Source organism: Plectropomus leopardus, chromosome 9 (assembly GCF_026936395.1).
Source record: "Plectropomus leopardus strain MGB_pleo_1.0 chromosome 9, ASM2693639v1, whole genome shotgun sequence".
In the NCBI taxonomy this organism is placed as follows: Eukaryota; Metazoa; Chordata; class Actinopteri; order Perciformes; family Serranidae; genus Plectropomus; species Plectropomus leopardus.
In genome coordinates this window covers 6,589,462-6,606,453 of record NC_142184.1, presented here as the reverse complement: position 1 = coordinate 6,606,453, position 16,992 = coordinate 6,589,462, and the positions used below count along the sequence as shown (strand labels likewise).

General features: G+C 37.7%; 1 protein-coding gene across 3 annotated transcripts in view; it reads right to left on the bottom strand.

The window, feature by feature from the left end:
• Window positions 1–15,644, bottom strand: part of hspg2 (heparan sulfate proteoglycan 2) — a 157,964-nt gene extending 142,320 nt beyond the window's left edge. For 2 of the 3 annotated variants that reach the window (XM_088081831.1, XM_088081830.1), the window contains exon 1: window positions 5,627–6,022. In XM_088081831.1, the coding sequence (XP_087937957.1) occupies window positions 5,627–5,698 (72 nt within the window). In that variant the 5' untranslated portion in view covers window positions 5,699–6,022. Of the gene's footprint in view, window positions 1–5,626; window positions 6,023–14,273; window positions 14,361–14,461; window positions 14,595–14,691; window positions 14,752–15,484 lie in introns of those variants that run through there. The other variant, XM_088081829.1, reaches the window with a different exon arrangement.
• Between the last annotated feature and the right edge of the window lie 1,348 nt (window positions 15,645–16,992).

Here is a 16,992-nt window from a genome sequence, read left to right as displayed (position 1 = left end):
GCAAATGAATCAGAGGAAGAAGAGAAGAAAAAGGAACATTAAATCACACTGTGGATCCTTAAAAGCTCCATACCAACATTTTTAGCATACTTAAGCTAATATTTTTTATAAGTCATGCATACTTGACGCATTCCTGCTGATCATTCTCCATAACATGCTTTAAGTAAAAAACAATATGCTTGTGTAGTAAGGTACATGTAAATGCTAATCACTTTGAAAAGCCTGCATCAGTATTATGCAAAAATGCAACTTTCACAACAATAGACCAGACACGAGTTCACTCATAGACGTAGATTTCACCTGGATTATTTTTATGCCTTAGTTAAATAAATGGAAATCAATGGCTGCTGAGCAGGCAGTGAAAATATAAGACACTACAGCATCATTAGTAATGTAACCCCAGGCTACGTTCCTTTAAGTCAGGGCACAGGAGGGTGTGCTCCTCTAGCTTTGGTGCTCCACAGACTGCATCAAAACCAGCTCACTTCTCTATGGGGGGCCAAAGAAGCACAGAATAAAAGGAATATTTTCAGCGTCTGTATCCAATGGAACTATGTAGCAACAGAGTAATGCCCACAGGAAGAACAAAGAAAGTGGCCAAACACTGGTCTTGTTTATGCAACATCACATTTCTCGGAGTAGAAAACTTTTTGGAATGACTGCACTGCACACAGACATGCAAAACAGTAAATATGTTAAGATAATGCCTCGTTTCCACATAGCTCTGCGCACGTGTGAGTCAACTGGAAATCCATTTATTCCTATGAGCTCCGGTGTGTTTACGAAACTTTCAGTATTTTTTTATCCCAAATTTCTACCTCCTCGGTTACTTTTTCACCATACATTAATGGAGCAGTTTTTATCTCTGCACTGCTCCTTGTGTATATTCCATAAGACTGGATGGTGAAAAACAGTCATCCATAAAGAGATGCATGAAATTTTGGACACAAAACAAAACTGAGTGAAAACTAGGCATAATTGTCAGGTTAAGTGGTGAGAAGATAGAGCAGCGTGACCTATGCAACATACAGAAATGAGGAGTGAAAAGCTCAGGACGCTGAGCAGCGGGAGCTAATCTTGGCTGTGAGTGAATCATGACGAACCCCCTGCTGATCTGAGAAACAGAGTCAGGTTCAGAGTCCTCACCTCTCTGACCTCTATACCGGCCCCAAGTCACACCTCACTGCAGAGTCAACAAATGCCAGTCTGCCGGCCTGCACTCCATATGTGCCAATGTGCTCGAGCCACTTCAGTGCAGCATTGTCCCATCAGCCAAGATGGCCTCTCCCCCCAGGCTATAATTCAACAATGCAATGTTTACTGAACCCAGTCTTCAAGCAATTATGTGAATGGGTCTGGAGGGGGCAGGTCTTCCCCACTGTTCAAACTGTGGAGTGGAGCTGGTGTTTGCACTGCTGAGCTTCACAGAGTCCTCATCGACTCTGAATGGGAATTAAACACCAGGTAGCCAGGTTCTGAACCGACGAGGCGCCACACAGAGAGACCGACCACCTCGCCCAGTCGATACCAGCATAGACTAAATAAATCATCAGATCAAACTGTCGCTGCATCACATTTAGCAGCGGATGGCGGGCTTGAGTTACACACAGGACAGAAAGACAACACTTTACACCGACGACACACGCGCTGCAGACTATAAAGTCATAGGAATCCAGGCCGCCCTTCCCCCAACCCAACTCAGCCCTCAATGAAGTCAAGGGACACTTCTGACAGTCTATACTGGGAGAGATCTCTGAGCCAAAATTGTCAGCAGTGGTGCTCACAGTTGATGTCATACATCAGAAAACAAAGTGGCCTCACACTCTCTTATATGATTAAGTAAGCAAGGACCAGCTTATAAATCTATTTCCACTTTTAAAACTTGAATATATTTTTCCGCCAGAATTGACGCCTTTATGCAGATTTTTAAACACACGAAAATCCACAAAAAATAGGTGATAGACTCTTTCCCCTTTTTCTTTCTATTTTGCATCACGTTCAGCATCACTAATGGGCCAGAAACAGGTTAGTAAATGGTAGAAAGCAGCATGGACACCAGTGAAAATGTTACGGCTCTTATTTTTTTGTATCTGTTACTTAATATATCTCTTTCAAACTTAATGGCCACTAATTTTGAGTGATTTTCAAGCAGTGCTTAGACAGAAACTGACTGTATTTTGTGGTGGTGCATGATTGTATCAGGGCTGGCTTACACAAGCTAAACAAACACCACCAAATATTTAACTCCCATTTACTTCCATTTAATGCAAGCAGAGGGGCTACTAAAACATTTGCTTCCCATGGCAAAACAAATTTGCATCTTCTAATTGCATGAAGTTCAACTTTGGTGAACTTTTACCATCAGATTTGCAGCCTCAACTGACAGCAAAGGAGTATGTGTGTAGGAGCCATTGATTTTTCAGTGTGTCTAACTAGTCGATATTGTATGATATTGACCACGAAAGATACAAATTGCCCCACATGAGAAATCAGTGTTTACTACAGAATTAGAGTCTATATGTGCTGAGCTGATAGCAGTCTCATCCAAATCCATAGGGTTTTTTTCTGTGTCCAGAGTGGGCTCTGCGAGAGTGGTGCACAGTAGGCCTATATACATTATATATTTCAACAGCAACGATCCAGCTCCAAAAATAGAGAATCAATGCGTGGCAACAGGTGTTGATAGTGTGGCGGGCTGCCACAAATAAGTAAATGTGTAGGCACAGTATCACAACCTCAACCATCATAGCCTTGATTGTTGATTGTTGATCAGAGACGTCTGACTCCACCCTCTGGCACCTCTATTGGCTGCATTTATGCCGACACAAAGGACGCATGGAAGTATGAGGGCGGTGATGTTTACGTGTGAAATGGACGAATCTATTTTCACACATAGACAGAACAAATGAACCGTAAGTGAGTATTTTTGTTCAGTGGAATAGCTGCCTGTACACTTTATTAGTTTGAAAATTAAGTTGTATAAACACTAGACTCAGATAATTTCTCACACTAGCACTGCTGGTGGTTCACAGCAGGATATTGGTACTCATTTGTGATGGAGAGCTCTTACCCATCGAGAGGTTTTATTGACTTTGATTGTTTGAGTCGATGCGCATGACCCTGACATTCCAGCGTGGAGGAAGGAGGGCCCGTAGTAACACCAGTACGTGTGCTTAATTGAATCAAGAGGCCAGACGCCTGCTATAGTTCAAAGCCATAATGCAAGAAACAGATGCTTGGGGTTCCAGGTAATTTAATTATGATGGTATTGTTGGCCTGGTAGTCAATCAAGGCTGTGCTAAAAGTGTAGAAACCATCTCCTATTACCTTCCAGTGTCAGGACACAATGGATGGTGATAGCCCTCTGGGGGACTTGGCAGCTTTTGTGGATCAATGATATTAAAGAAAACTTTGACAATGTAGATAATACACCTTCTATGTCAACTTCAGAAACTGATAGAAAGTGATAGATCATGCCAACCAAAGGAAACACTCAATAGCACATCGCCGATGGATGTTAAATATACCTCGACACTATAGCTCCCCAAACATCCAGAATATTACCGCTGAGATACTCTATATCCAGCAGGTGAGAGATTTATGTCCGCCGGCCGCCGCAACTATGTCCCATCATTCAAAAAGGCTTTCCTTCAGATCAAATCAACACAGAGGAGTCAGAGATATCTCAACCATGACAGCTCTGTTTATTGGGGGGCATAAAGGTGAGAGAGCAGACGGGATTTCTAGAGGGTGGGGGGGTGGTCTATTCTCAGCAGCAAGGCAATGGTCCTCCTCTATATGATTCATACCACAGATATAGACGAGTATAAACATCTTATTTCAGACTGAAATATCATTAATAACGCTTGAATAAATACCTAACAGTGCATGGAAAGCATCCAAGAGCTGAGACAATTAATCATTAAAGATGAAAAGAGCATTTTTGATGATTGATTCATTGTTTCAGCCTTTTGTTAAGCAAAAATGCTTTTACTGCCTTTTTCTTTTGTATTTCATTCTAGGTTAAATATATTTGGGTTTTGGGATATTGGTTCGACAAAATGAGCAACTTGAAGACATAATCTGGACTAGGTCTGAGCAATTTATGTATTTTACATCAATATTATGATATGAGACTAGATATTGTTTGAGATTTTGGATATTGACATATGTTTCCAGATTTCAATGCCTGAATTACAGTAAAGTGACGTAATTTTCTGAACTTACTGCTGTTCTTAAATTTGCCTTTACCCACTTAATCATTATATAGCCTTACTGTTGATTATTTATCAAATATCTCAGTGTGTAAATATAATGGATGGGGAAAAAAGATCAATGCCACATTGTATTGCGATATTTTGTGTGGCAATATTTTATCTATCCACAAACACCAAATATTGGATATTTGATTTTGGTAGCCTATTAAAATAATAAAATCAATTGCTTTTTCTGCCCACTTGATACATTTTGCTGCAGTAAATCTAAAAATATGATAAAAATGACATTGTTGACAATATTTTAACTTGATTTAATAAATGCCAATATATGATATCACAATAATCAGCATATCGCAAAGCATTTAAAACTGCAATATTATTGAATTGTGACTTAAGTATTGTGATAATATTGTAACAGAGGGGCCTCTCGTCACTCCTACCCCTTGTAAATATTTTGTAAAAGCACCAACAGTCAACCCTACAATATCATCACAATATGGATATTGACGCATTTGGTCAAAAATATTGTGATTTTTGATTTTCTTTGTATTGCCCAGCCCTAATCTTGATGCTCAAAGCATTTGTGTATAATTAAAAAGATATTTAACCATTAAAATAATTGCTTCACTGCAAAACAGTAAAAGCTGAATGAATAAAACCAGAGGATGTAACTTGAAACGAAATCCCCAATTTGGTCCATTCTCCCAACTGCAGTGGATGGAGGAGAACATCACTAGAGAAGTGGATTGAAGTTTTTCATTACTGTTTTTTACTAAAGTCCATTTTTTTCTTAAATATAATGACTCTAACCTTTATTTCAAAGGACTGCAGGTTTTCTATGTCTAATCCAAGTCTGGTAAACAATGAAAGTGGGTCAAATGTGTGCAAAAAAAGGAGCAAATGCACATTTTAATATAAGACCTGCTCAAATTGCCACAAAATAAAGTGAACTCCATACAAAAGTGTTTACAAAAGGCAATGAATGCAATTCAAAGTGCAGCCTGGCTAAGTTTGAGAAGGTTTCGGAGTTGAAGGGAGCCTATGAATAGCTTGTTTCTATGGACAAACTTAGCCCAGCTTCACTCAACAGCAGCTTCTAGTTTGTCATATTACTTTAAAAAGCATCTTTACTGCACATGCTGATATGACTGTGTGGAGAGGAGTCTGTTATACAGCCCACTTGTGAGCAGAGCTGCACCACCAGCAGACCACACTATTTACTGAATATAAATAGCACCATCAACACATACCTGATACTTTATTTTTGCCTTAATGGGATATAAAAGCACTGATTTGTGACTTTAACATGACCTCTGGGGGGAATAACAGCTTTTATAGGCGAGTTTTAGTAAGTGAATGAAAACATTTAGTGGAGTTCAAAAGTAAAAAGAAAGTTTGAGCTGACTTACAGTAACCAGCAGCTGGCATGTGAGAATCAAAGAGAGGATAAGTCCACAGATCGAAGTGGTCGGAGTGCCCATTTTCCACCAACCCAGCACAGGCTGCAAATGCTGGGGGAAAGGAAAAACCGAGGTCCCTCACTTCGCTCCTCCTGGCCGCTGCAGCGGTGTGTCGCCTGCACCTTTTTTCAGACTTTTTTTCTGTATGAAGAAACCCGACTGCTCCTCTGCGTCCCACACCCGGTGGGACCTCATCAACAGGTAAAAACCGATCCCTTTACGCGCTTTTTTTCTGCAGGAGTGGACGTAAAATCTCGACTCCGGATTTGCTCCTGTGCACTCCGAAAGTTGAAATTTGTAGTGGGTGCTAAATGCAGTCTTGCAAAGTCACTGGGAAGTCCTGAGCTGGGATATAGCAGAGAGAGAGGGAAAGAGAGAGAGAGAGCGCAGCCGAAAAAGTAAAAGGCGGAATGGAATTCAGGGAGTGCTGAAAGAGAAGACAGCTAATCCCAGTGTGGGGAGACGCCACCCAGTACACCCATGTTAGCTCTTTACATGACCACACTGTCCTCACATGTGTCCAGCCCCCTGAGAAAATGCTATTGTAGTATTCAGATCATATTCCCCACATGGACTGAAAGTCTGACGATGGCTCTAAATATTCAGTTTACAGCAGAGGTGGACGTTTTGATACATTTTTCTATGGTAAAAGTATCAATATTACAATTTAAAAAAAACATTCAAAAGTAAATGCAAGTTAAAGTACATGCACGATCTAGAAAATGTACGTAAAGAGCTCATTATGCAGACAAAAACTGTTTTTTATATATTTATATTCATTTCATACTAAAAGCAGTGCCGGACCTAGCGCATTTTGGGTCCTACAGGGTAACTGCCACTGGGGCACCCCATCCTGATAAAAGAATATTTCATGTATTTATTACAAACAAAAACAGAAATAAAGCAACATGGCTAACAAAGCATAATAATAACAAACCATAACTGAGAGCGGGATGTGCAAATTTGAAAATTTCATCTTCTTTTATCTTTACTTCGTAACGGTGGCTTTGCCTTTTCTCTATTATTCATTTTTGCAAAAAATACTCCTTCACAAGTAAAAGTCCTAAATTCATAGTATTTTTTATGCAAACGTATCAAAAGCAGCTCCTTTAATGTGTCATATTCTAATAGAATATTGTATTATGCAGTTTTTATCACTGGCAAATACATGTAAGAGCATTTTAATGTTGTAGCTCATCAATGTGGAGCCCAGTTTTGATACTTTATCCACTACTGGGTAGTTTAATAGTAAAGTACTGCATCATATCACATAAACATATGTTTGTTCCTATGTGTAAAAAATAACTGCATCAAATAAATGTAGTTGAGTACAAAGTGCAACATTTCTACAATGGAAAAACTCAATTAAAGTATACCTAAAAAAATAATAATAATAATAATACCATGATGACCAAGTGTTTGATTACAAGCAAAGCATACACCCCACTATTATTTGAGCATTAAGTACTAAAGTATTATCAGAAAAATGTACTTGTATGAAAAATAAAAGCAGCCGGTGTTGAAGCCTGTCAGCAGCCGTATACTGTAAGGTAGTTTAATGTATCATATTTTACAAAAAAAAGATATGCAAAGTAACTAGCAATTGTAACTATAAGATAAAATTATGTATTGGATTAAATAATACAATATTTCCCCCAAGGAGACAGCAGAGGTCCCATAAAATGATATTCTTCAATAACATAAACATATTTTTACAGTGATAAAATAGTGAAACCATTTCCTATAATATTATTGTAATAGTCTTATGATATCATTTCCAGAAGGGACTTGTATGTACATTTGGAAAGCATTAAAAGATTACCTTTATTTTTATTGTAAGTATGACACAAGGATATATCAGAAACATGAAAAACTCTTTTATGTCAAAAAACTTAAGATAAACTAAGAAGAATAGGCCTAATCCTCTGGGGTTTTTTTTTTTTTTCTTTGATTGAGCCGTAAACCTGCTCCACGCTTGCAGTTCACTTTTTATGCCCTAAGGACATATTTTTTAAAATCCTCTCTGGGATTCCAGAAATGTACTTCCGCTCTGCTGAACATTTTACTTAAAACATTTATGGTGCATAAATGTATTCTTATGGAAACATCCTGGCCATTAAATCACTGAGATATCAATATTTTGGAAGAAAAAAGAACTGCTGTTGCAGACTTTCTGGAAACTTGAGCATTCAGTGCCCTCTACTGGACAAAAAACTGCCACTACACCAAAGACAAACACTGATTCACCATGATTCACCATGCAGCGGATACAAAAAAAACATCTAAAGCATCAAGTAAAAATAGAAACACAATTAACTGTCCTGCTGTCCCATCAGACATGTCCTAAATATAAGCCACACGCAGAAATCAGTGGTAAACGACATGTCAGGAGCTTTTGGAGGACCGTACGTTTGTCTCCATTCATGTCACTAATGCAGAGAGCACACTGTAACACTCAGAGGCAGCTGCTGCCAATTAAAAGCTGAACCCTGAATAGAACTGGCGAGGCGCTCTTCTCATTTACTCTCCAAAATAGGCTAAAAGCGAGATGAACAGAACGGGCTTATCAAGTTGTTTGGTATGTTATGAATGTGACACTAGTAAGAGTTGTATTTAAACAACCTAATTAGATTACTAAAGGTACGATCTAAAGATTAAAGGTTGACTCAAGACATGTTGTAAGACATACCAAAGGACCAAATAAAATACTGAATAATAATAATAGTCTTATATGGGGTTTTTTTTCCACAAAAAACAAAAGAATTACCAAGTTAAAAAATCTTAAAACTACACTGCTCAATCGTTTTTGTCACATGAAAATTATTTTTATTATTACAAAGTAAAACTCCAGTGAAATGTGATCCTTCAACTCTTTTAACTAAACTTGTAATTTAGTCCTCTTTGCGTCCTCCTCCTGCTTTGTAATTGTCCATGTTTCCGGATGGTTCTGGTAATCTACGGTTTCTGGTTGTGGAATGATGTTACAGTCTGAACATCCCGACCTCAACAAGACGGCCGCATGGTCGCTCATGGTGCATGCTGTTCAGTGGCTCCGCTTTGCAGCCACCACTGAACGGCGAATAGCAATGATCCGCAGCAGGAACAGGACAGCACCTCACATTCCCACTGTCACACCATTCCTCTTTTACCGTAAAGAGGAGAAAAAAGAAGTCAGCGGGCTGAAAACTCTGTGCAGGATTTAGGCAAGTTTCAGTGAATCAAAGGATATTACAGTTCCTTATATTCTATCGAAAACTGATGCAGCACAGAGTTTATTTTCCCAACGCCTGTATGTTGGCTAGAAAGACGCTGGCTCAGCTGCTGCCCAGCTTCTCCTCTATGCTTTCTGTTTACACAGAAAACCTCGGCCTGGCTAGCTCGCAGAGTGGCAGTAGAGGAGAGTTTACAGATGGATGAGTTGATTTTCTTGTTCCAATCAGTGACTTGAGGCCACATGCCACCTCTGTCCAAAGCCAACCACAGAAAGCAGCACCAACACTTGCAAAATAGACAGAAGAGCACACATTTATCAAAAATTATGCAGACATGACGGAAAGACTGGAAAAGTCCACGCCTGCGTTAATGTCATGCAATCATTCCCATAAAAAATCCAGAATTAGTTTATTTGCAAACAATAAAATTAGTAGGACACGTCTTGTGTCGAGTAGTTATGCTTTAAGTCCATTCTCGATGTATTTTCACTGGAGGTTTCTAGTTTTAACATCACAATTGTTCAGAGATGGGCAATATTTTGAATAACTGTATTTCAAATAAGGTTGCAAATGTAAAATAGAGACTCTGCAGACATGAAAAGGGGAAGCATACAACTTTAGATAAAGAGACAGAAAGCCCACAGGCCCAAAGCAGAGCAGTGGAGGTTGGGACCTCTGCAAAGGTTGGGAAAACTAATCTTTGGGGTCCCAGGATGATTAATAAAAAAATAAAAGCATATCTTCGTGTTTTTTTCAGACTTTATCCTCATTTTTGCCTTTGCTAGTGAATAAATGCGTAATATTAAATCTTCACTCACTTGAGGAAAGATTTCTATGCTGAGCTGGTCACAACTGGTAGAAAGGGTGACAAAAGACTGCAAATTGTTTATGTCAGAGTATCATCAGCCAAAAAGGTTGAGATTCTTAAGATGACAAACAAAATCTTGAAAAGAATTCGCCCCGAAAATAAACATGAGGCTCTTCATAACACCAAAATTATATCAAAATTCAGTCTATGATACAGTGCTAAATGCAGGAGAAAATGTGCAAACAGGAAGTGAGTAAATTATGCACAAAAATTTGATTCAAGTGTTGAAAATGTTGAAAATGTTGTAGGAGGCAATATAGGAGAAAGTCACAACATTTTTTATTTAAGGAAGCCGTTTGAACTCTTGAGTATTGTATTAGGTACCATCCCATTAAAAATACAGAGATAATACGCAAATAATACACAAAGCTGCACTATTGATTGATTTGTGTGATGAGCCCTTTATTATTTATCTGATGTGTCTTTATTATTATTAATATTAAATTTATTTATTAGTATCTCTTAAGTATTTTTCTATGCACTCAGCAGATGCAATCGAATTAAAATTGCTGCCACCTCTTTTAAATGTACTCTTTTTTACTTTTAACTTTTTTGTTTGTTGTCTGATGAATTGTCTTTTAAAAATGTGCAATAAAGCCATAAAAGGCAGTTGCAATATTTTTGTTATTTGATTTTTGAGCTTTTTTGTTTGTAAGATACTCAAGACCACCACATATATAAACACCACAGGCTTTATCTAAGAGACTGAATCCCAAATAAACTGCACTCCTCAGAGCAGACATTTCTTATTGAGCTCTCTAGAGTCCTCTTGAATACAGGAGAGGGATCATTTCTGGTCTTTGACTGTGAATACATACTGAAAGCATCTCACTGACCACAGTGGTGTGATTTGGGGACTCCTCCCTTGCCTCCCGTCAGCAGAAAAGTACTGGAAAAATTGTGTCAAACATGTTTAGTCAAAACTGTCTCAACCCATTATTATAGGTCCCAAAACCAATGTACCATTCAACAAAATGTTAAGGATACTTCGCAATCCTCGACTACTTCGAAGTCCTCTGTGACTCATAAACACCATCTTTGGGTGTCTGAGTTTATAGTCCAGTAAAACACACAACTGTTTTACCAGCATGTGGACAGTATCTATGCACAGAGAATAATTAATTAATGATAAAAATAAAAAAATCATATCTAATTTCTCTCTGCCTTAACGCGGCTGAAGAGCTGGGATTTACGCCGGGGAAGAGATCTGAATAAACTACAGAAGCATCCAAATGCAGATATTAAAGTGAAGCTTATTAAACAGCCTAATGTCACTACTGAGAGACAACTTCATCCAGCGGGGACGGTCCTTCATAAAGTTAAGTTTAGGAGCGGTCTGCGAGCACAAGCCACATCTGATCAACTCCCAGTTTTGTTGCTGTGTTTGCACTTTGCACACATTATTAGATGCAGCCATGAGGTTCGGTGGTGAAGACGTCTGACGTCTCTCTCCAGCACTGACCAGCTCTGTGTGTTACATTAGAGAATCTGCAGGACAGTTTGTGTTGCCAACTGGAGCTGCAGCTGCAGAAAACAGCTGTGATAATGAGCGATGGATCAGCCAGAGAATATAAAATGCTTCCGCTCTCAGGCGGGTCGACGCCCTTGGACTCTGATACACATTGAGTTATACTAGAAGAAAACACACAGCTTTTTTCCCCACTTCCTTTCATTCAGCTCTCATATGTGGGTCATATCTTTCCTTGCTCCCGCTTTCATTTTCACCACATAATTCTACAATATCACATTTTGTTAACTGGAGCAGTTCATTAAAGAGAGTTAGCAAGAATGTTTCTTTTAAATCTCTTTGCAGACTGGAAATTGAACATCTTGTTAATAGCTGCTCCTAAAAATGGATAGAAACTGTGTTAGACAGAGAGCAAGAATAAAAAACAAAAAATAAAGCTGCAAGCGGCAAAGAACAAGGTCCAAGTAGATAGTCGTATTCAACTTTATGTGACATCAATGTCCATTTGAAAACATACCACATACATGCTTCACTTTTGGCACGTAGGACTTGTGTCCCGGGGATTCAAAACCTGGACTTTTGTATCCCTACAGAATCACATAAACCCCTTTCCTACTAAAACGAAGTTGACTGTTACAGCACCTACTTTGAGGCAACAAGTGTCACATTTGTCCTTAAGTGGTGGTTGGAATTTGCAGCCCAATTGCCAGTTTTGTGACATTTGTTCATATGGTTTTCGCTGCATAAACACTTTAAGCGAAGAAAAAAATAATAATAATAAGAGATATGACAACAAAAGAAAAGCAGTCAAACAGCAAGCATGGCTGCTTAGATCCTTTATAACCATTAACAAATTTTCAGTCAGTAATTTTTTTTTTTAAAACATCTACCCCTAAAAGCTCATTTATGAAAGTCTCCAATTCTACTTACAGACACACGAGAGTCTTTCAGTAAATGCACGGCCACAAGTAAGTAAACTGATGCATGGATTGCAACTCTCTCACAGAATTTGACTTATTCCCTGAAGTGAAACTGAGTATTGTCATGCCTTATTGTTTTAAACTTCACAGAGGAAACTAAACAAAAAGGGAACAAAGATTATCACAATTAACCCCGAGATGAGTCAAGTCAATAATCAGATGTGTGCGTTAGTAAAATTAAAATCACTAAGGGGTCAAGAGGATTCAAATGAGAGAAAGTCGCCATCAGAAACATTTCAGCAGGTCATTGGTGTCTGCATCACCGTATCAGACGCCCGAGTGGGCGTCACTCTACTTTTGTCACAAGCTCAAAGAAGCATGAGGAACACTTACATAGCAAGTCGAGTCTATCTATAGCGGTGACTTGCATCCAAAAGACTGTGCCATCATTCACTAAAATAAACGCAGATGCATGAATGAAATGTGTGCATACACACATTCAAACACACACCGGAAAAATTCGACACCAGAATGTCGCTCGGCTCTGGCGTCCAGTTCACCGGACATGCTCAGACTGCTGGATTACTTCAAAATGACGTGCATCTGGTCGTTTCTTTCACCTCAAGGACAAACTAAGAGAGGACAGCTTTAGTGCATGCACAATATTTAAATGTAAGTAGGATTAGCTGTTTAACACTGTTCATTATTAGCTGCCCCCTTCACACGCCTGGATGAAGGATAATTTGGGTTTGCACCGTTGAAGCAGTTTGGGATCACATCATCCACAGTGCCACGGAGGTGACTGTGTAAACACACAGCACATTTAGACTTACAACTCATCTGGATCTGAACTCTGAAAAGGTCAGCGCGAGCTCTTGTAGGATTTTATTATGTGTCAGAGAACAAAGTCCACTTTATGTTGGCTTCTTCTCTGCACACAGACACTGACATTTGATCAAACTGCTCCATTTAATAGAGGGATGGAGACTTACCAAAACAGGACTTAAGAAAGCATGGTTACACTCCATTCAGTACTTTACTTCATAAATTAATGGCAATTAAGCCTTAGCAAATTGGTTTGATTTTTTTGAGAAAACATGGGGGGAGGCAATGATTAACTTGGCAAGAAATGTCCCATAAACTTTAAGAAAATAGAAAAAGGTGACAAGAAAATGACCTGAAAATTAGTTTTAAAAACTAGAGAAATTATTAAAAGCTAATAGTTTTTAAAAAGTAGGGGAAATTGTCCAAAAAAAACCACATTTATATTTATTATAATTCTTAATAATCATTTTATTTATTTGTCTTTTTTTAACCTTTGTAGTCTTTTTTTTTAATTCCAGGAATTTTACTGTAACTCATAACTTGAAACTTCTCGTGTTTCAGAAAGAAATCAGGCCAATTTGCTCAGGTTTCAAAGGGTTAAATGCTTTTTTTTAATGGAAGGCTCATGGTCATAAAAAGACTCAGACTCTTAATTTTGGTAGAAAATAAAACAGCTGTTGGAAACGTCATTTAGAGATCTTTCTCAGGAATGCACTTCCACATAACTGCAACGTCACCAGTTTGATTCCAGCTGTGGACTTTTATTACATGTCTCTCTCTCCCTCATTTCCTGTCAGACTCTTCACTGTCAAATGTCCAGGAAATGCCAAAAAAAATCTTGAAAAAAAAAGAGATGAGATATCTCTTGCTAAATATGGCAAACATGAGCAGTAAGTGCCCTCTGCTGGAGATAAACGCGACATTACCATGAAGACTAAAATGACTTCTCTATTTATTGGATACAAAAGACCGACTCAAGCATCAAACTAAAAGAGCAATTAGAGAGGGACACTTCATGATGTCTTTCTCTTTTACTTTGAAGACAAATACAAATGCCACAACAAAATGAGATCCTTCTCATTATGAAACTTAATAGTCTTGTTTGAACTTTCCTGCCTGATAAACACCCATTTCTTTCAAACTACCTGTCTCAAGTTTGTAATACAGACTTTTTACTTATCCATTTTTCAATCACCAAGCTTGAAATGAGATAACCATGATGGTGTAACAGCTTTTATGGTGAGTTGCTCCCTTTATTGCAATCATTATAGATTGTTTTAAGGAGAATAACATAAACTCTTACCTCAGTACCATGAGACAACGTGATGACCACAGAGAAGTCATTTTGGGAGTAATCCTTTGGTAAAGCTGACAGTTCATGTTTGATTTGCTGAAAAGTGAAGATTAAAATAATGTTGTTAATACATGAGCTGAAACTGTTGAAAGATGTGATTTAATTTGTCAGAAGAGACAAAAGCAAAAGATTCGTACTCTTTTTGTTCCGGCTTTCTCTTGACATCCGCAATGAACCAGCGTGCTTTAAAATCCTCTCTCCAGCTCACCGTGTCATACACAACGAGGAGGCCACTGCTCCACAAAGGGAGATCTAAAGGGAGATCCTAATCTAAAGAAAAGTAAAATACACAACTTGAAATTCAACAAAACAGAATTTAAAGATATACTCTGTATTCATATGATGCAAAAAAATAAACTGTGCTTACCTGAATATTCGCCCATTGTGTTCGTCCTTGAGTCTTTGGACTCGTTCTCCCTCTCAGGTTCTTCAAAAAAAAAAAGGCTTATCAAGAAATTAACGAGACTGTTAACAAAATTAAATTGGAGTGCGTGAAATAGCCACTGTGTTACTGTATTGGACAGATAAAATCACCTATCTTTGCCTATTAAAACTAGAGAAAACATTAAACAAACAAAAAATCACATTGACGAGCCACAAATGACACAATAGTGTTTTTGCATAAAACAAAGAGAGCTGGAGGTGTTATAAGACAATTTTGGTTTTTTGCTTGGATAAAAAATTGGTCATAAGATGCTGTAAAAACAAATTATTATAAGAATTTTCCTGCACTTTTGATATGCTAGTCTTCGATACATGTCAAAATCAGGTATTTGACATTTACACAATTTATTTAAATTTGTAAACATTTTTTTTTACATTTACACAATTTATTTAAATTTGTAAACATTTTTTTTGCTTTTTGATTTTAAATCATCTTGTCATCCATTAGATCGTCTTTTGGTATTTTTTCTTATTATTAATTGTAAGCAGTGTACTTCTGATTTTATGATCAGGTTTAAGTTGAACAAAAAATTAATCATTTAATGGGGCTAGCCAAACACTGTAAACAGCACAGCTATGATATTAGCCAAATATTCACAGGTAAGGTTAGAGTAAGGCCAGGTGCGACAGGCAGCACGGTTAGCAGGTGTGTAATCAGCCCTGCACGCTCACGTTAAATGATAAACTTCGGCTCTGCGCGTTCGCAAACATCTTACCACGTGAGTCAGTCGGTGTCCTAAAATGCGCGCAATGTTTCCACTCGTTTGTAAAAGTTAAACTGCCCCTTTTTCGTGAACAAATATCTAAAAGTTGGCGTTTCATTTGTCGTATCTGCACGGCTGAATTAGTCATTTCCTTGTTTACGTCGCCGTCGGCTCTGATTGGTCCGTTTAAGAGAGCTGCGACTCTGCTGTTATGTTGAGTTAATACTCAACATAACATAACAAAATAAACAATAAACCACGCAATGAAAACGGGTGGCTGGACTTTACTTTAGTTATGAAAAACGGTTTAAATGTTTGTTGAATAAAACATAAACGTTTGTTACTAATGAGCTGACATAAATACTAGCTTAGCACAGATAATTGACATTCTACACAGAAAATAGTAAATGATAATGATACACAATCATAATATCAATGCAATGCATAAATCAATAAAAGAAATAAATAAAAGAAACAGAAGGAAAAAAAATGCTGCTTTTTTGTTATTTGTATGCTTGTGTTCTCGATTATCTGGCATACTTTGTACATGTACTTTATACATTGTTAAATACAGCTTTTAATAAATAAATACATTTTAATAATGTTAGTTTAACCAGCAGCATAGTAAGCATGCTATTGGTGGTTTTCACCATATTTACCTTCTTCACCATAAGGTGGAATGTAACTAAGTAGGCTACATTAATGTTACTGAAGCACTTTATTGAAGTACCAAGTTTGCATACTTTCTTTTTTTTATTTGAGTATTTCAGTATTCTGCTAGTACTTTATATTTCACTCCACACCATTTAAAGGTACAGTGTGTAGGATTTAGCAGCATCTGTTGGTTGACATAGTATGTACGATTCATTACTGTTTTCACTATTTTATAATCAACGGAAAATAAGAATCATTGTGTTATCAAAAAAATAAAAAAGCCAAGGGTCATTTAAAAACAATCTGAGGGCCACAATTGGCCCCAGGGCCAGACTTTATACATGAATGCACCAAATCTCTGAGATGCAAATATACTTTGTATTCTTCAGTTTTTAAATGACACTCAGTCACTACTGTTTACATAAAAATAACACGAAAGGCCTATACTATATGATGCAATACTATACAATAAATCCACTGAGCAGTACTTTATACAAAGCCTTTAAAATTGACCCCGCATTGAGAAATATTAAAATGATTTTACATGAATTTGTTGGTGATAAAAACAAATACATTGGTTCTTGACATATTCATCAGTATTACCAAATCAATTGTGGTTAGTGTTTTTTTTTTAATGTGGAGGATTTTTCTTCATATTGATATTTGTTCTACCAAACAGCTTGGTCTTATGCAGTAAAGACATTTTTTTTTTGTTTTTATACTGATGACATCCAGCCTTAGTTGTGGTCGTGGTTCTTGAACAGCCTGAGCCAGAGGGACTGACAGCAGTAAACTGTGCACTTTAACCAGCATGTCAACAACATGTCAACCAAACGAGACCGTACCTGATAGAAAGATCACCTCTG